General features: G+C 39.7%; 1 protein-coding gene across 4 annotated transcripts; it reads left to right on the forward strand.

Annotated features, from left to right (window-relative positions):
• Positions 1-104: 104 nt before the first annotated feature.
• Positions 105-16,310, forward strand: LOC146514985 (bromodomain-containing protein 1-like). 4 transcript variants are annotated; one of them, XM_085164645.1, is made up of 12 exons: positions 105-433; positions 1,962-3,346; positions 3,808-3,964; positions 4,058-4,186; positions 4,596-4,724; positions 6,252-6,564; positions 6,748-7,479; positions 7,593-7,722; positions 8,907-9,037; positions 10,090-10,184; positions 12,315-12,469; positions 13,066-16,310. In XM_085164645.1, the coding sequence occupies exons 2-12, from the start codon at positions 1,980-1,982 to the stop codon at positions 13,250-13,252; spliced, it is 3,525 nt and encodes a 1,174-aa protein (XP_085020771.1). In that variant the 5' UTR covers positions 105-433; positions 1,962-1,979; the 3' UTR covers positions 13,253-16,310. The 4 variants fall into 4 exon arrangements, with proteins under 4 accessions (XP_085020771.1, XP_085020769.1, XP_085020772.1 ...); XM_085164643.1 differs by having other exon boundaries at positions 106-433; positions 6,748-7,485; XM_085164644.1 differs by lacking the exon at positions 105-433 and adding an exon at positions 440-941 and having other exon boundaries at positions 6,748-7,485.
• The last annotated feature ends 3,941 nt before the right edge of the window (positions 16,311-20,251 follow it).

Here is a 20,251-nt window from a genome sequence, read left to right on the forward strand (position 1 = left end):
TAATGTTTTTAATAATCTTTGCGTATCGTATTTAGAGACCATATGCTCGTATTTAAATATGAAATAATAATAATAATAATAATAAATATATATACACTTCCTGGTTTGCGTGGTGACGTCGCGGCATAGCGACTCACACAACCGCATTGTTGTGGGGGAAGAGAAGCTCAGGCAGCCGCTGAGCCCTGCCACTTCTTACTGCTTTTCCACAGTCCCAGCGATCGATTTTAAGCCTCATATCCTAGTATATCACTTGAAACCGCTCCCGTCGCCCTGGATACCTGTCGGTCACTTCTAAGGTTCACTCGGTTCAGCGCGAGCCGCGGTCGCCTTTGGATGACCAGACTGAATGTGGATTTAACTGCTGCTTCGCTCCGCAGGCCGCACCGCCATTGCTGCTGTTTTTATAAGCTTAATTCTTGAAAATAGCGAGGTAAGTTTTACCTCACTCTCGTTTTACCCGTTTAATGTTTTTCCCTGTACCCTGGATACATTTAAGTTAAAAACCAAACCGTGCTACTCATAGAAAAAGACAACTTTTTTAATTGAGGTAGTTTCTTGTGTTAGTCGCCATATTTCCTTCCTCTTCAAGTCCCTGTAGTAGCAGGCTAATGTTAGCCCGGTTTCTGGACGGACTAGCAACTAGAGAGGCCACCGCCTGTTTATTAAGGGGAACAACATGGTTGTCTTTTCTTGTAACCCGCCAGTGTTTGATTGGTCGTTCTAAAGCAGGTTCGAAACATAGCACGGATCACTGTCTAGACGGACTTACCGTACCTACCGTACCGGACATGGATCTAGTAACAAGCTGCAGCTACATGGAGCCGCTGTTATTCAGGAAACAAACCACACAGGTTGCGCAGATCGGAGGCTCCTTGTCTTCGGCATTGCTGCTTCCTGCTCTCGATGCATTTCTTTCATTTGTCCAGTGAAGGTTGAAGGTACTGTTAGCGCAGCCGGCTGAAAGCGCATTGATCTCACGAGTTAAAGGTGCACCAGCACACGTTGGAGCACTATGTTCAAAGCTGCTAGCTTAACTTCACTTGCCCTGGTTTAAAAAAATAAAATAAAGTGTGTGTGTCGCGAAGGTACAAATCTAAGTAATAGCGTTATTTGGGGGGAGTTGGATTTCAGGGAAATCGATATACATATGCAAACATGGCTGGAATAATTCATTTGATAATGGTTTACCTGGCCAATAATAGATACGCTTGGAAAGTAGGTTTTGGTGGTTTTCTTCGTCTATGACATTTAACTATATCTTTCACGTTTTGGTTACAGAAAGATAGATCTTTTTAATGGTGTGCCAACTTTAGATTTGCTGAGAATTCATAAAGAGCACAAGAAATTAAAATCCAAGTAGCCCCAGTCCTGATCTGTTTTTCTGTCAATAGATGAGATTTACTGTAGGATTAAAATTTACGTCACAACTTTATTCTGGATCTCACATTAAGGTTTTTATTTAATATTTACTAATTAGCATTTTGGAGTATTTTGATATGATTCCCTAACTAATGTAATGAACAGAGTTTTGTTTAGCAACTTTAACATAGCACTCCTTTAATATAGTCAAAACAATTGCATCATCAGGATCAAAAGACAGCAGTCGTCATTTAAATGTAGAAGGCTTACTACTACTTTAAATTAGGCTTGACAAAGAAGACACAAAATACAGAGGTGAAAACTTTGTTTCAGGACATTTTTTCCCTTATCTGTAAACAAGGGTTGGAAGATGTGACAGCAGCCAGTTGTGTACATGCAGACATGTATAGTGAAATCCATGACATGACAGCTTTCTCAGCAGCTGCTAGATCAGCGAGTTATTTATAATAATAATAATAATAATAATAATAACTTAGATTTGTGTAGCGCTTTTCAAGAAACCCAACGATGATTTACAAAAGAGTATACATTTTAAAACATATATTTACACATTTGTTTCATTGCTTGGGTTTTTTCAGGGTCCTCATAGCTCAAACATGAAGAAGAAAAGTCGAAACCAACGCCCAGCAGTGATTAAGAGAGAGACTTCTCCCATCAAGCCATCGCCCAACCGGGAGACACTGACATATGCACAAGCTCAGCGAATGGTGGAGTTGGAGGTGGATGGCCGTGTACACCGGCTCAGCATCTACGACAAGCTGGATGTCATCACAGACGACGACCCCACAGCTCAAGAGATCATGGAGTGTAACAGCAACAAGGAGAATAACGAGAAGCCCCAGCAGGTTCTGGTGCGCTCTGTCCGCCTCAAAAACAACCAGCAGAAGAAGAATGCAGCTCTCACCACCTCACATGGTGGTAGTGCCACCCACAGCAGTGCCAGTGGCCTATTGGAGCCGAAGGTTAGAACAGTTGAATACAATCTGCCAGTGGTACCGAAAAGGCCAGCAACCTACTACAAATACACTGAGAGGACACCCGAGGAGCTGGATGAGGAGGTGGAGTATGACATGGATGAGGAAGACTATGCCTGGATGGAGATCATCAATGAGAAAAGAAAAAGTGAGGGCATAAGTCAAGTGTCACACAACCTGTTTGAGTTTCTCATGGATCGCTTTGAGAAAGAGTCATTCTTAGCCACGCAGGGTCAGAGTGACCTGCAGTCACTTGTGGATGAAGATGCTGTGTGCTGTATATGCATGGATGGAGATGGAGCTGACAGTAATGTCATCCTCTTCTGCGACTCCTGCAACATTGCCGTGCACCAGGAGTGCTACGGTGTGCCATACATCCCCGAAGGCCAGTGGCTTTGTCGCCACTGCCTCCAGTGTCCGACGCAACCGGCTGAGTGTGTTTTCTGCCCGAATCGAGGAGGAGCTCTGAAGAAGACAGATGATGACCGCTGGGGCCATGTAGCATGTGCCCTGTGGGTGCCCGAAGTTGGCTTCTCGGACACAGTTTTCATCGAGCCCATTGACGGTGTCCGCAACATCCCACCTGCTCGCTGGAAGCTTACTTGCTATCTGTGTAAGGAGAAAGGTGTCGGCGCGTGCATCCAGTGTGACAAGATCAACTGTTACACCGCCTTCCACGTTAGCTGCGCTCAGAAAGCTGGTCTCTGCATGAAGATGGAGCCTGTCAAAGAGGTGACTGCATCTGGTGCCACCACTTTCTCTGTGAAAAAGACTGCTTACTGTTGCAGCCACACACCTGAAGGCTGTGACCGCCGGCCACTCAACATCTATGAGGAGCCCCACCCTAAAAATGGAGCCTTTCACAAGCGAGCTGAAAAGAAAGGGAAGGCCAAGGGCTGGCAGAAGAAAAAGAATAAACGAGCAGACCCTGAACCAGAAACGGAACCTGAAACTCCGACCAGCTCTGGACCTAGCATTACTGCTTCAAGGTAACAGTCAGCCTTAGCTCACCAAATCAACACTCTCTCTCCTTGGTCTTTTGTCCTCTTTATTTCATTTGAAATTATAATTTTTTTCTGCTTCTAATTTTAGTTGAGTGCTATCTAAGGTAGTGATTTTTAATACATACAGAAAACAGTAAAACTGTATGAATCTGGAAAAAGTAAATATTGAAAGTTTAACTTGAGATAAGTGATATTTATCAGTAGTACTTCAAGAGAACTTTGCCAGCATTATTCCAATATAGTGGAGTTAAAGGTTTTTTCCACAGGTGTGTCAGCAGTGATGTTTATAAGAGATGAATACAAATACAAATACAAAGATATCTGATTGGTCAAAAATGACAAGCCAGAGATCTGACAGCTTTTTAGAGCTACGGAGAAAATATTATCAAAAATATTATTATTATTATTCACTGATTAATATTCCCCTTTTCTTCTATGTTGGGTAGTTTTGATACCATCCTCAACCAGGTATCAGTTCAGAGGAAGCGTTCATTTGTTGAGGGGGTGCTGAGCTACTGGGTGCTGAAGAGGCAGTCAAGGAACAATGTGCCCCTAATCCGCCGGTTACAGGCCAACCCACAGCCACCCAAAGCCAAGAAGACGGTCAGTTCTGTTAACAGCTAGCAACCTCACACAGTAGGGTATTGTCCTTTTTAATGTAGTTCTTGTTATTAAGCTGATGCTTGTTTCCTGCAGGACCATATGGAGTCTAACCAGGCACTGAAGGAGCAGTTGAAAGAGTGGCACCGCCTCCGTCACGACCTGGAGCGAGCCCGCCTGTTGCTGGAGCTCATCAGGAAGAGAGAAAAACTGAAGAGGGAGGAGGTAAAACCCTTTCAGCATTTACTACTTCACGATTGTCTAGTGCAGAGCTTCATCATTTCTTTTCAGGACACATTGTTTATTCTCAAGTTAAAGCTAAATATTTTACTTTTCATTTACTACTCACTATTTTAATTATATTTGTTCTTGTTTAGTTAACTCATTACTACCCACAACATCCCAAATTCCACTGATTAGTTGGACAGCTCCTCACAAATTTGACTACTGGACTGTTAGTCTAAAACCTTTTATGTGCCTCAAACACCCAATGCGCTAAAACATAAACATCGACCACAAAATGGGATTTACTGTATACACACATTCGGTTTTAATAAACATTGACCTTGGACTCTTGATAACACCTCATGCCATTCATGTGGATTAACATTGTTTGGCTACCTTCTTTCGACAGATGAAGCTTCAGCAATCAGTGCTGGAGGTCCAGCTGACTCCCTTCAACATCCTGCTGAGAGCTGTGCTCAATCAGCTGCAGGAGAAGGACCAGTACAGCATATTCGCTCAGCCTGTCAGCATTAAAGAGGTCAGCAGTTGTTCATTATTCACTTTAAAACAGTTTAAAGCAAGTCTTTTTCCCCAGTTCAAATGAAATGGCTAATATATAACGACATTTAGCAACACCTCTTTTTCCTGCCATAGTCTTAGCCAAAGATGTTTATTTATAAAGTCTGTTTAACATCTACATAACTGTATTAAACAAATCAAGTGTGTCTCCATCATTATACTAAAAGTAGTTCACTGAACCGAAATCACCAGTTCAAGAAGACCCAATTTAATGTGAAAGTATTCTCATTTCAGAAAACATTTCACGCATTGCATTTAAGATGACTGGCTTTTCATTACATTATAGTGCTCTATCAGTTGCATTCCTTAAAAGCATACTTTCCATTGAAACTCGGGAATGATGTCCCATGTTCACGTGATGAAAATTTCAAGATAATGAGATGCACTGACACCAATTTGTTAATGAGTATTGGTTTCGACTAATGGTAAAAGTGTAAATAACATACTACCAGGGATATCATGGATCACCACCATGTCACCATATTTGCAAGTTTAACAGCAGATTGTGTGGTATAAAGCAGAGCTCCTTGTGTTATTATGTGGGACAAGTCTGGTTCCACCATGCTCAACTGGTACAGACAGGGTTTCAGGCCCGTGTACTTCCACAATGTGTATTTGGCTCCACACTCTCTTCAGTCTTCAGCCTAATTGAAGAATATTTGTCCATGTGCAAATAGAGAGTGTATGATAGGGGCCTGCGATTCAAATCAGCGATTCCTGTGCATCTGTGGTATTCTCTCTACTGTTTTCTTTTCTTTTTTTCCTTTTTTTTTTTTTTTTTTTTTTTTTTTTTTACAGTGATATTTACCACGATGAAACATCCATCCGTCCTCTTCCACTTTTCCATATCAGGGTCATATCCCAGATACCATAGAGCAAGAGGCAGGGTACACCCTGGACAGGTCACCACTCAGAGCCATTCACACTTTAATCACCAGTTAACCTAACCCCACTCATTCTATGTCTTTGGAGTGTGGGAGGAAGAGAACCCATGCAAGCACCACACAGAAAGGTCCCAGCCAGGTGGTGAAGTCAAACTCAGGACCTTCTTGCTGTGAGGCAGCAGTGTTAACCACACAACACCGTGCTGCCCTGACAGTGAAACATGTAGCACGGATTCCGTACCTCAGTATCAAGTGGGTTGTATGAACATCTAAACAGTGAAACTAATAGCACCTTTTGTGCCAATGATCAAAGAAATGCAATTTGTTTATGTGAGTGCAAAGCTTCTTGATATAAATGAAAGCATGCATTGTTTTCTAAATTTGGACAACCTGTGTTGCAATGGTTGACCATTTTGAGCTTTAAAAATTGACATCCAGGTTCTGAAACTAGTGCCCAAACTGATCATCCATAAAAATCAAGCTTTAGAGGGTCAAGGCTCAGTACCTTCCAGCGTGCCTTTCGAAAAAAGGGATATCGTGAACCAGAATTTCTTCCTCCTCTTAGACTGCAGCCTCTGATGTCTGTTCTCTGTTCTCTGCAGGTACCTGACTACCTGGATATCATCAAGAACCCTATTGACTTCTCCACCATGAGAAAAAGAATCGATGCTCACTTCTACAGGAGCCTGGAGGAGTTTGAAGCCGACTTTGACCTCATAATATCCAACTGCATGACATACAATGCCAAGGACACCTTCTTTTACAAGGCAGCTCAGCGGATGCAAGACCATGGCGGAGCCATCCTTCGCAGGGCCCGCAGAGAAGCAGAGAGGATTGGCTTCGACTTCCCTGGTGGGTTGCATCTTCCTGAAGTTCCGAAACTGGAGCCAACACCGCCATTCACCTGGGAAGATGGTAGGTTTATATTGCTTTATGAAGTAATACATATCTAAAAGTGATAAGTAACTTATCTTTCATCATTATCTCTTAAGTATATTGAATAATAATAAATATTTAAACAGTGAAAGTGTGAGTTCAATAGTAAAATAGTCATGTAATCAGGATAATGATGTGGTTATATGTCACTGTCCTCCGTAGTGGACCGCTTACTGACTCCCACGTACCGCCAAAAGACTCCTCTGGAGGATCAGCTGAAGGAGCTCCTGGAGAAACTGGACCTGAGCATAGCCATGAAGCACAGCCCGTCCCGCAGCAAGAGGCTAAAGCTACTCAAGAAAACCATCACGGAGGTCCGCAGTGAGATAAGCCTGAAGAATTCCCTGCCACCACAACCCTCTACTCCAGATCCCAGCCCATCTCCTGCTGAATCTGAAGACCAACCACTACGAGAACTTCTGGCAGATCCCAGTATGCCACAGGAAGACAAGTCTTTACCTCCACCACCATTAGAGACATTAACCTTACCATCCCAAATTTTGCCTATGGACTTAGACCCGACCCCCATGAAGCTCACAAAGCCCTTGGACCAGACACCCACAGAGTTTGAGGACGTCACCAACACATCTACCTCAGTGCCATCGGACACCCCTAATGGGCACATCCCAGAGTCGTTGCTCCCCAAAAGTGACCTCTACGTGGAACGCTATAACCGGAGGACCAATGTGCTCTTTCGGAAGTCAAAAAGTGCTAGCCCACAGAAACCACCCCGGACCCAAGAGGTCTCCTCTGGGTCCCCCCCACCCCTGGGCGCCAAAACCTTCCTGTCAGTAGTGATACCTCGATTGGAGACGCTCCTTCTGCCAAAGAAAAGAAAACGCAGCAGCAGCGCTGATGGTGAGGACGACGAGGAGTCGCCGATCAAACGCCTTGGTACAGGTGCCTGTCAGATATTAATTATTTTGTTTCAATTGCAAACAAAGTCTCGCTGGTGACAAAAAGATTCAGTGAGTTTAAAACAATTCTTGTATTTTTATCCCTCTCAGGAATGGCAAATGGATTTGTGGTGGAAGAGGAGGGTGTGGTCTCACAATCTCCCCGTTTGCTCGAGCCACGCCGACGCTGTGCCTCCGAGTCGAGCATCTCTTCAAGTGGAAGTATCCTTTGTGACACAAGGTGAGTGAGAAAAGAACCAACCAAATCCTGAGTGGCTATGCTTATTTTCATAATTTTGTCCTTCACTTCTGCCAGTGTTAACATTGTGGTGACCAAGTTTATAGTATAATCAGAACAATTAATATATGTGCCTCCAAGGTGAAAGGTGCCAAGACACTTTCTGTTTTCAAACCAAATTAGTTAACCGTCAGTTGCACACAGAGGTTTTCCACAAATGACAATACTGTCACAGTAAGTCTGCTTCTGTGGTCAACACCAGACCTTTAACAAACAAAAGATCATAGCAAAAAAAAAACCTCACGAGGCAAAATGAAACGACTGACATTAAAAAGGTGCTTGTTTGTGGTTATAACGTATAAAAATAGTAGAATAAAAAATGTGATGACTTCAAATTACAGAAACAAAAGTCTTGATAGTGTCTATAAAAAGAACTAACCAAGAACAGTCACAGGTGTCATAGCCGGTTTATTTAACGTTTTCTTTTGTGTGTGGGGAGACGCTGACATGCAGAGTTTAAAACGGGCTTCATTTTGCATTGGATGACTTTTTAGCTGGTGGAATAAATTTGTGGTGCTGCAACCTTTAGCGGCAATAGTTTTACGGCATCCTTCCTGTGAAATCCAAATGATAGTCTCTATCCCTCGCTCGTCTGAAACTCCTGCTGCGATATGTTTTTTCCTTATCTGGTTGTATATAAACACACATGCTCAGTGCAGTGTGCCAGGTAGAAACATTTCTGGTTGGGAGCGGGGGATTAATGATGCATTGGATGCATGGGAGAAAAAAAAACTGCCATGGCAATTTATAATTGTTTTATCCATCGTACATGGAAAACTTGCAATAGATCAAGTATATTTGATATATCACCCACCCCTAGTTTGATGTATTATCGATTAGCTTATATTTTGTAAAACTAAAAGTTCTTTTGAAGTATAAAATTTGATATTTAATAATTTGGAACAAAATGTCATCATAAGACAAAAATGTATTTTTAATAATATGAAGTAGGTTTCTTTTGGTTTCACTTGCTTAACTAGATTTGGAGTTTGAAAATGAATTGGTGAAGACAAAATTAATAATTGTAAGTCAATCATTCCAGCAGCTCATAAAATGAGTTTTTTAAAAAAAAACAAAACAAAACAAAAAATATTTTCCTTATTGACCTTTGCTCCTGCATCTTTCAGGACTGTTATCCTGTCTAAAAGTGGTAAAGGGCGACCGGCCACCGCTCGACGTAGCACTGTGGATGACAAAAGCACTCTAATGACCTGCATTGAAAATGGCGAGTTCATCAAAGCTGCAAAGATCTCTTCAGGTGAGCCGATCAGCTCTGGATTGTGACCTAATGAGTGTGCATGAAACAGCTTGGCAAGCTTTGATTTGTCATTTCTTACTTCTGTCTTCTGAAGGCATTTACTAAACTAATTAAAGAGTGGCTCTTTATTGGGATACTAATACTTCTTATGTCCAAGCATGCAGCATTTTATTAAATTAATTTCTTGCTTTCATGTTACATCCTCACTTTTCTACTTTTACACCTGTGTAATACAGAGCAATTGAAGTTGAATGAGTCATGTTGAGTGTCATAGGTTTTGATGTAAAAATCCTTTAAATAGAAATCCTTGAAAAGGGGTTACTACAGAACCATGAAATCACCGATTCATCAATGAAGTCTTCCACACTGGTTCTGAAACTGAAGTTAAGTGGTTCATCAGGTACTTAATTTAAGTCAGCTTATTTAAGTCAGCATATTCTGCACTCACACTGTGAGTTCAAGCTACAAAGGAAGTTGTGAACGCAGGAGAACAACAGAAACAGGAAACTGCGGATGGACGAGGTGGAAGTGAACTAAAGACTGGTATTTTCTTTGTGGATTCAAAGCGAATTATACACTCGTGCCCGTCAGCTACATTGTACTTGAGCTGATGTGGTGCAACTTCTAAAACTGCATTGTTCATCATTACTGCCGACATTAATGAGCATTGCATTATGACAGTCTTAAAGTTAGGAAGTTGGATTGATTGTGTGTGTGTTTGTGAGAGTGCGTGTGCAGTTTGTTTTTGAGTGTGAGTGTTTGCAATGGTAAAAGCAAATCTAAAGAAAGTTATTTCCTATGCCATTCATGAAAAGTATCAGCAGTACGTGAACTTAATATAGAAATGAACACTGACATATTAAAAAAAATAAAGAGCCAGTACCCACACATGCCTTCATTTTATATACACACGTACATACAATATACACCCTAAAAATGGTATACATGGTCTACTTAATAGAAAGTATTATTGGCGGTGTGTGTGCGTTGAGATTGGTTGTGCTCTCTGTTGCAGTGTATCCTTCATAACTTGCTTGTTGTTGTTCCTGTAGAGGTGTGGAAACCCACTGCTGCTTCTCCATTTGTTCTGGAGCCTCTTAAACTAGTTTGGGCTAAATGTAGTGGATATCCCTCCTTCCCTGCCCTGGTGAGTGAGTGTTAGTCCCCTCTGTATCTCATTACCCATCTGCCCCTCTGCCATTGTCCATCCTGTAGCTCGTAATTTGTGCTCATGGCCACGCAGGAGCTTCCAGCTGGCTGATAGTGGAATGGTTGTTGTTGTCGTGTGTAGTGTGGGTCGCTTCGCTCTGGGTGTATTGGGCTTGACTTGGCCTTGCATGCTCGTCTCTCTGAATGCTGCCTTCTTTCACCAGGTTATGCACTTCTTCAGCTTTTTTTTTTTTTTTTTGTAAATACTGGAAATCAAGTGCTTTGAATTGGTATACAGAAAACACAAAGGACATGGAAGTGACTAAATATGTCAACAAACAGGGCAATAATTTAAGATGCATCAGTTGAAAGAAATCTCACGCATTCACACAACTGTCAGTTCAAGGTGGGGGATTACATTGGATTAGTTTATCTAATTTTACTGGCTTCTGCAGATTGTTTCACTTGTGTGCAGCATAATAAAAGCCAGCTCCCTAAATTTTGTATTAGGATAATGAATTTCAGGACCAGTGAGTCATGGAGCCGCAGAGCAATGTGAAATTGATCTCTAGTTAAAGGATAGTCCCTGAAAGTTGGCCCTCTGGGGCAAAGGATGAAATTTCCCTCTATAACATGCATTGAGAACCAGGAAAAAGGCTAAGTGTCACAATGGTAAAGAATTGTTCCAAAAAGCCTGGATCCTTCTCCTGATTGAACCACAAGTTAATCACTCAAGTTGGGCCAAGAACCCACCTCTGCTAAAAAATGTCATGCTAACCCCATCCATAACATTTTGAGTAAATCTGCTAACAAATAGAAACACTGAACCAATCCCCCTTTTTGGTGGAATTAACAAATAAAATCCAGGAAAGTTCTTTTCAACAACTACATCCCAACTTTCACATATGGAAAGAAACAATGCATTCTAGAATCCATCCCCTGTTACCAATGACAGGGTGGAAAGAGACTGCGTTGAAGGGTTTAAGGTCAGAGGCAGTCTAATGCAAATACATTACATCATCATGTATAACAACAATTTGCTCCTTGCAAATCTGGGCAGAATAGTCTCTTTAAAGAGCTTAAGTTCATTAATATGATTTTAAAATACAGTTTGCAAGTCAGAAACAAAGATCTTTTGATCAGTGTCACTTAAAAAGAAAGTCACTTTACAGGAACTGTTAGTTTGTATAGAACAGCATCCTTCAGTTTTAGTTACAAACTTTAAAGTTGGCAACATGAAAATCAAGTCCACTTATAGTTAAGCATGTAATTTATTTCTTACATTGTCAAAAGCCTTAGCTAAATAACTTGGCTGGCACAATGTCAGTGTCATGTAAGACTGCTCACACAGTACTGTCTAAAAATAAAGGCAGTACTCTGTATTTAATTGGTATAATATTTGCCAACTCCTTAGTCTGAATGTCTAACTAACTGGGATGTTTTTAGTCACTGCACTTAGATGTAAAATGTAAGTCGAGTAGTCAACTTGTAGCAGGGCTACAAATAATGTCTTTAGCTTTACTTGATCAGCTAGAATGGAAACAAGTGAAATGAGAATCATTTCAATTAGAAAAAAAAAAGCTCAGGGTCAGATTTTTCTAATGCAGAAAACACTTTCAAATATGCCCATCCAAAAAAAAAAATAACGTTCATTAAAACATCACATCTACTGTAAGAATGAAATAAAAATGGAGTAATTATGGAACTGTTTAGATCTTCTCTATTTCCTTTACTTCCGAGTGGAGACAAAGCTAATTTTGCATTTTGAATTATTTGATCGAGCTCAGTAGGAATTGAGCCATTTTACAGAAAGATTTTCCCCCAAGCAAGACGTGGACAACTTACAGCTTAGATGTGGAGTTGATGGCAGAAGCAGATATTTAACTCTTCACAGAAATGGCACTGACTTGATGATGTTAGTGGGCTGTTCAAATAACACAAACAAACCAAAAGTAATGTACTTATCAAGACAAATTAGTAGTTTTGCAATTTTCCAGCCAGCCATTTAAATTAAAATAAACAAAACAAAAAAAAGTCCCAAACTCCAGGTGCCAATTTTTGGCCACACGTTTTCCTGCGAGAAGTCTGCCTCCCTCAGTGTCCCGCTCCATTTTCTTGGTCTTCACAGATCATGGACCCCAGGTCACGGAGGACAATGTGTCAGCACAGCGGGGTGGAGCTTCCCCAGCCACCGTTGGACGTTCTCAGAGCCGGAGAGCGGATGCAGTTCAGGTCCGCAGAGAAACTCTTCCTCGTCCACTTCTTCGACAGCAGGCGCAGCTGGTGAGCAGCTAACTTCCTTCACTGTTAGCTGGGATTGAATTAATCTTGCTTAAACAAAACATAAGACGTGATCAAGACAGATTGTACGTTTGAAACCTATTTAACCTGGAAAGCAACATTTGATCCACTCTAATCTACTCCCGCTGTTGTCGACGAGCTCCACCAGTCATATCTGTGGCGAGCCAATGTATGAGTCACTGTAGCCTGCTTAATGACAGCTTTTTAATGTGTTCATAATAGGAAACTTAACTATTGTGATGTGGTCCCCAAACAGTTTTTCTAGGGACCTAGTTTGGGAGAAGAGAAAAAAAAAAAGAAGAAAAAAGGAAAGCTTCACTTTAACAAAAATTTACTTTTGTACTGATGTTGTTTAAGAGTGACTGAGACAAAAAACAAAACACATTAGCCACTTAATACAGACCTTTTTTGTCCTATTTCAAATTATTACTATATATGTAAAACAAAACCAATTTAGACTGATCAGACTATGAAAGAGATGCTGAACTGCATTCTGTGTGTTGTACAAAAGGTCTTGAAAGGAACTCCACTTTGTCACATGTGAAAACATTTTCCAAAATGGTCTTCTCTCTCATCAGGCAATGGCTTCCTAAATCCAAAATGGCTCCCTTTGGCGTCAATAAGATGCTCGACAGAATGAAGCTGATGGAGGCTCGGTCGTCCTCTGTCCGAAAATCTGTGCGACTCGCCTTCGATCGAGCCATGAACCATCTAGACCGAGTTAGAGAGCTGGAGCCGAACACTGGCCTTGGTGTCACGATTTGAAGCCCCGCCACCTCAAGAATCCTCCCATCACCCATTTCTTAATCATGTTTTTGTCACTGCAGCGAACATGGTGTCTGCTGTATACGCACAACACAAATACATCTTGTTTACTATGTCCTTCAAACTGGAACCAAATCATTTCCACCCTTCCTCACACACAGGTTCCACCTCTCTGAAATACTGTAGCTTGAAACAGTTGTTCTTATTTGTCAAGAGCTATGCAATGAAAAACGTCTTTGTTAGTGGATTCAAAAAGTTGACAGGGGAAAAAAAAGAAAAAAGAAATGAAATCTTGGCTGCGAGGACTGAAAAGTAGCAGGTCTAAACCTGTTGAATGTGGCAGAGTTTGGCCTCTGACCTCCTTAAATGTGCTGCAAGACTGCTGCAATCTCACTGCCATGAAATTGTCCATCATTGTGTGTGACAGCAGCAGCTCCTGTAAATATCCTGTACAAGGCCTGACACTAATTTATTCATTCCCTCAGTCAGTTTTGGTACACAGCATTCTGATATTTATACAGTGAGGTGATGATCCGCGCTGTCAACAGCACTGACAGTGTTGGGATTTCTGCTGGTGCTATCTCTACAGAGAAAAATCAAACATGCATACTGTATTGAACCTTTTTATTTCACCTTCTTTTGTATGTTTTTTTGTAAGTTATTGAGTTCTCAAGCTTCAAGTTCTCATCTTTGGCATTAATGTGTTTTTGTGTGTGCTTTTTTTTTTTTTTTTTAAATTCTGAATGTTTTTACTGGACTATTTTTTTTTTTTTTTTTTTTTTTTACTGTTTGTACATATTTATATAACATCTATAAAACTCTCAAAGTTTAAAATGCCCAAAGTGCATCATTCACACCAAAACAAAGGAAAAAAAAGCTGCCCACAGGTTCCCCAATTATCTTTTATGGGGTTTTTATTAGATTTTTTTTTCAGGTTTTTGGCCTGTTTGTTTGCTGTGATGAGTTCAAGTCTTCTGTAAAAATGTCATAGAATCATCTTCTCAACCTGGAGTGGACAGTCAGCTGTAGGCGAGAAGAGAATGTGCCTGTACTAATTTATTGTAAATTCAAAAATGTATATGCATTACTTTATAGAGAAAGTAAGAAAATACTACAGGTGCACTAGGAGTCACACATAGAAGCCCCTTCTCTTTTTCCTGTGTCAGTCTTTGTTTTCCCATATTGATAGCATTAAATCTGAGGGGTGAGGTGACAGTGTTTGATGTTTTATTTTGGCAGGGTAGCAGTGGGTAGACTTCCTGTTTTCTTTGGTCCTTCTGAATGTGGATGTTGTGTGTAAATAGATTTGGTACTTTAGCTGATTCTCTGGGAAAAACCACAGTTAACAGGGAACGGAAACCAGCTGACAGCAGGCTGGTGGGATTTTTATACTAAAACACTGAAATTAAAATATGTTATTAAATCAATCCAAATGTCTTCTGGCTTTGTTTGTACACATTTTTCATTCAGACTTTACAAGAAAAAAAATCAAGGCTGTTTGCCTGGTTTTATAGTACTTGTTATACTGACAAGTTTTTATATTGAAAATAAAAAATTTGAGTAAACAAGTTCAGCAACTTGCCTTTATATCACCAAGTGACCATTAGATGGAGCCATTGCACCTTAGCTGATTAAAGGAAATATGTCCTATTAACACAAACGAGAATAATAAATGCAGAACTCAATGCATTGTAGCCATTTGGGGACAGGGATAAGTCATCTATTCATTCAATATACTACATCTCCATGACACTGTTAGACAACACAAATCACAAAGTTGCACTACTTTATAGAGACACGTGCTTCTGATAATGTGGATAGAAGTTGTGCTTTAAGAGCTGGAGCTTCCAAAGTCTGCCTGACCTCAACTCTGCTGTGGATGTCGTTTTTGATTTTAATGTCAGGTCTACTACATTTTCCACATGCCTTCAATATGAAGTCCGACCAATTTAAGTGTTAACTGAGCACTAAAATGTCACAAAGGAAGGAAGAACCATTTCCACAAATTACTGCACTAATTTTTCAAGTGAGAAAATATAATTTCATTCAATATTTAATTGCACTCATTTGCACTGTGAGTATGCATTCACTAGAAGAAAAAAAAACTACTTTGAAAGACTATGATTACACAAATGAAAAGTCATTCTGCTCCATTCTTCAAACTGTGGCTGCCATTTGTTTTTATTATCATTGCCGGTTCAGTTTTGACAGCCGTCCCTCAAATGTTTTTCTGATGACTCATTATCCTCCAATTAGAAGCAGATATTTTATTGCCCAGCTGAGTAGTAGACAGGGTCCAGGGGTTTAAATGTCTTTGAAGTTGGAAATTGTTAATTACCCGTTTGGATGGATAATTAACAATTTCTAGCTAATCAATAAACCTAACACGTGTTGACAACAATGCAGCCGCCACTGCTGCATATATAATGCTGGCTGAATCAACCAGCTTGCATCTGTTTGTTTGTGTTGAAGGTCATGAAACTTATTTTCTCCAGAGTGAAATCTAAAAAGCTGAAACAGTTTCTCTAAAATTCTGACAAAAATTCTGCTGAAATCTCCTTCCTGTCAGCACCAGTTGAATTCCTGTTTTACTATGTAAAAATCATGGTGTCTGATGCAGCACCACTCAAGCCCTAACCAATATCTTTGTCAGAGTACAGTTTTCAGTTTAAGTTTTTGTGTTTTGTTTTCTTTCACTTAAGCCAAGAGGTAAGGATAAAAGTGAATGTGCATTCATGTGTATGGAGGACAATTTGGAGGACTGATCAAGTCTAAAAATTCTGGGGGATTGGAAGGTTAAAAACACAACCCACTTTCAATATTTTCCTTGTTACAGGGACAATACAGCTAATGTTGAGGCCACAAGTTCACATAACACAATCTTATTCTGGTTGATGAGATGCCATCCCACAGTGGGTAACCATCAGGAGGCGGTTCCATACTTGTGGTTCCTCTACATGCAGAGGGACCATTAACTCAATAAATTGTTATATTACCAATATGACTAATCATCCAGTCCAATAAATGATGAACATGAGTCAATATCAGAGTAAAGGAAGATTGTGCACGTTTTTCATAGACAGTGCATACACTCACATCTTATGCTCAACCCAAAAATGCATTTTCCTTACAAATGTGCCACCATTTCAAGGGAAATAACGCCAATAGCATAAGATTTATTGCCTAGAAGCGCTCCTGCAACAAAATAATCATGGTTTCACAAAGTGTGCCAAGTTTAATTCCTTCCTCTTTGAGGTAAAAAGGAAATTAAAACACAGAAAGGAACTTTAGTCTGAAGTGATGCCTTTAGTTGAAAAAATAAGTTTTTAAATCAAGAACTCTGGTAAAATCTATTTAGTGTGCACTTTGCATAAGTCTGAGCTGTGAGGGATTATGCTTAAAACTGGCATAAAACTGGGTTAATATAATTCAGTTCATTTGTATTTGCCAACTGGCTATTAAGAATTTTGCTAAAATATGTAGTTAAAAAAATAAATAAAACCAACCACTGCTGAGATACCTGGAGTATTCCATTAGTGAACAAACTGCTCCCAATATATCAACAAAGCCTAGAGCTGGAGGCAGCCACCTGCCACAGCACTAAAAACAAAGAGGACAGAACAAAAAATATGAAAAACACAGTTATTAAATAGCTAAATAAACAATACTTCAAATGAAAGCTAAAATAAATAAATAAATCCTAGAATAAACAGCAGTCAGTGCTCCTGAAAAAACAAAACATAAGTTAGCTATGGCACCTACAAATTACTAAATGGAAATATACCAGTACAAAACAAAACACTGGAGTGGGAAAAACTATTAAAAAGTCCACTATTTCAGCTCACCAGGCAAAAGTATAAATCAGTTCAACCCACAAGGGAGCCGAACCAGAGTCCAGGACAATGGCAGGAAGCAGTCCCCACACCTGGCTGCAATCACCTATTTAAGCCTTTGTATTCCCCTTATGATTGGCTGTTCAACTGCTACACCTGTATGACTGACTCTAAATCCAGCAATAAACTTTGAAATGAACTGTAACCAAACACTTTTATAATTGTCTTTTTTCTTTGCTTGTCCTTTTTAAAATTCTAAATAGGACTTTTTTTGCCAGCTCAAACCTTATCAAGTATGAGCTTCATAAAGTATTCTCACATATCCTTATAGTGTTATACATACTTTAACTTATGTGTGTGCATTACTCCTCACTGTACTCAGTCCAGGTTTTACCATAATAGCTTTACAGGGTAAAAGAGAAGAAGCTGCAGGCTTTATTAGAAGCCTTCTTCTTACCTTTTAATTATGGGGAGAGTGCGCTGCAAGAGCTGGCTGATTGACAACACACTAATTAACCAATCAACAAGTGCTTGGGCAAATGGTTACCTGTGTGATCACTCTGAGTGCAGTTTCCTTCTGCCTCGTCCCCTGATTCCTGATCTGCTAATGAGACAAAAGTGTTGGAGTCTATCTTAATGAAATTCAGTCATTCCCTCACTGCCGCCATGATGCTGAAGCAAGTGCTCAATCTTTTGTCACCTGGGCTTTTTGTAGAAGCCCCTTGGCATTTGAATTTTTTTAAAGAGGAGAGATGGTTTCCTGATTTGGATTTTTGGATTCTCTCCTCAAAGAGAAATAGGTGTTGGTGGAGGGTGGCAGGCTCTCAGCATGAAATGAAAAAAACCTTGTCTGATTTCTTTCCCTTCTCTTCCACTTCTCATCTCTTGATGGCCAGGTCATAATTGGCTGTGACTGGATGAAAATAGCACCTTCAACCTTTCCCGCTGCCTGGAAATAATATTTCCTCATATTTCTAACATGAGAAAATCTAAAACCAGGTGAAAAGAACGAGGTGGAGAAAAAAAAGTACTTTTGTAAAATCTTATTTGTTTACTGCTGTAACATTTGGATTTACAGGACAAAAACCAAAAAGTATAAAACCTTAGTTGAGAGATGAATTTTTAAGTTCTTTTAAAAATTTTGTTTTAATTCAAGGTAATATGTCTGAGGTATTAACATTACTACTAATTCCTAATTACTACTATTAAATCTTTCTAATTGTACACTATCTAAAAACTCATCAGTGCAAATTTGGATTAATCACCTGCAGAAATGTAAGTGTTTGAATAGCTTTTGAGAAAAAGTACAGTCCCTGTTTTTTCCTTTCCCTGGAAACTATCAATTTCAGGTTCGCTATTCTGGCCAGAACATTTTTTCAAGCACTAATCAAAGCAGAAATAGAAAACAATGACGTGGTTTTATTAGATACAAACTGATTTGCAAAGTTTAAAAAAAAGGAAATTATTTAAAAAAAAACAACCCACACCTATGAAATATAACACACACAAAAATACCGCTGGGGTCTGCATGACCCTGGTCAATAAGATGAGGGTCCAAACATTTGAGAAGACTTTAAATGAGATCTGGATCAATATGAGTAACTGATGTCTTTATTAAGTCAAGTCACAGACGTAAAGTAAGAAAGAATACATTGTTGTTGTTTGACAGTGATCAATGAGCTTTTAAGGTTGTACAACCTGCCATTATATCCAATGGGATGTTGGACAGCTCTTTGTGTGTGTGTGTGCACTTGTGTATATTGCAGGGAAAGTGATAGTATAATTTGCAGAGGTATGAATATTTTATGGAGTGAACTCATTAGATGCTCGGGCTCTCGGGAGCTGAGAGGAGAGTTTGTTTTGTTCCAGATTATTTGTGTGATATATTATACATCTCTGAGACTCAACAATATGAAAACAACACAGTTACAATTAGACGGGGGGAGGGGGGGGGGGGGGTGAAGGGCTGTATTTACACTCCACACATCAAAAAGAAGCCTGGCCCACTTTTTTGTCCGCTATGCACAGCTTACTCTGTGAAGGCCACTCTGAAACTAAATCTAATTCTTAGATCAAGTCATTTCTGTTATGACATATTTTAACGGCAGTTCATTTTTAATTCAAGACTCAAGTTTGCACAGTCACAGTAGATACAAAATGTCAGTGATCTGTCATCATTTCGAGATTTCGCTCACTTAGTCCAAAGTATCTGATGGAATAGTTCACATACACTTCCTTTTGTTTTATAATACAATTCAAATTTGTATGTTTTCATCATCAATATAAAAATAATTGCTTAAGGGCTGCTGTCAGAGCAAAAATGTCATATTAATTTAATTATCGTATCCCTTCTTTCACACAATTGCAGCTACTTCACTAGAATTTGTGTCATCATCCAATCCAAAATTAAAACAATATAATTTTTATTTGGTTTCTCTTATCCCTGGTCTTGGTATAGCTCTGATATTTTTACTTCTATCTGTTCTATTCTATTCTTGTTCTATTTTACACTATAAATTACCATATTTTACTTGGTACGTAATAATAAGGCAACTTTAAAAGGAAGGGCTACCATACTAAATCACCCTCTTCTTTGAGATCAAACTTAAAATAGAATGAGAACATCTATTTAATTCTTGAATACTGTAGGAAACTGGTAGACAATCCGTTCCATTTCTAAAACGCATTATACTTTTAACAGCATGGTGGCAATAATGGTGGTGGCACTGGTAACTGTGGGATTGTCTCCAATCTCCTCTGGCTCTATTAGAGAGTTGACAGGCTGTGAATGGGCTAGAGGCCCTATGGCCTCGGAGCAATCACCATGGCCATTTCACACCCTGCTGATCTCCTCATCTGCAGCAGATATTGGGGTGGGGTGGGAGGGTTGTAGAAGGTGCAGAGGCCCCAAATGAAGTTTTGTCCTCACTCTCAAGAACTCACAGGATTAAAAAAATTTATAAATAAAAAAACTGTCATCCTGTTCAAAGTTAAAATGGCCACTTATGCTAAGCAACTGAAAGTTTTATATTGATATGAGAAAAGTGACTCCGGAGTACCAAGACTACAAGAACTTGGTAAATTGTAAATGTTTACCTATGAAGTTTATAACTTGTCAGATTAAAAAAAAAGCAAAAAAAAAAAGCACAACTTTAACAAACTTCTG

Source organism: Neolamprologus multifasciatus, chromosome 7 (assembly GCF_963576455.1).
Source record: "Neolamprologus multifasciatus chromosome 7, fNeoMul1.2, whole genome shotgun sequence".
NCBI classification, from domain to species: Eukaryota; Metazoa; Chordata; class Actinopteri; order Cichliformes; family Cichlidae; genus Neolamprologus; species Neolamprologus multifasciatus.

Excerpts from the sequence above, each read along its gene's own strand:
- LOC146514985 (XM_085164643.1), top strand. The coding sequence starts at position 1,980 with ATGAAGAAGAAAAGTCGAAACCAACGCCCAGCAGTGATTAAGAGAGAG. Across the intron at positions 7,486-7,592 it reads GATCAAACGCCTTGGTACAG|GAATGGCAAATGGATTTGTG; the intron begins GTGCCTGTCAGA and ends TATCCCTCTCAG. Across the intron at positions 7,723-8,906 it reads AGTATCCTTTGTGACACAAG|GACTGTTATCCTGTCTAAAA; the intron begins GTGAGTGAGAAA and ends TGCATCTTTCAG.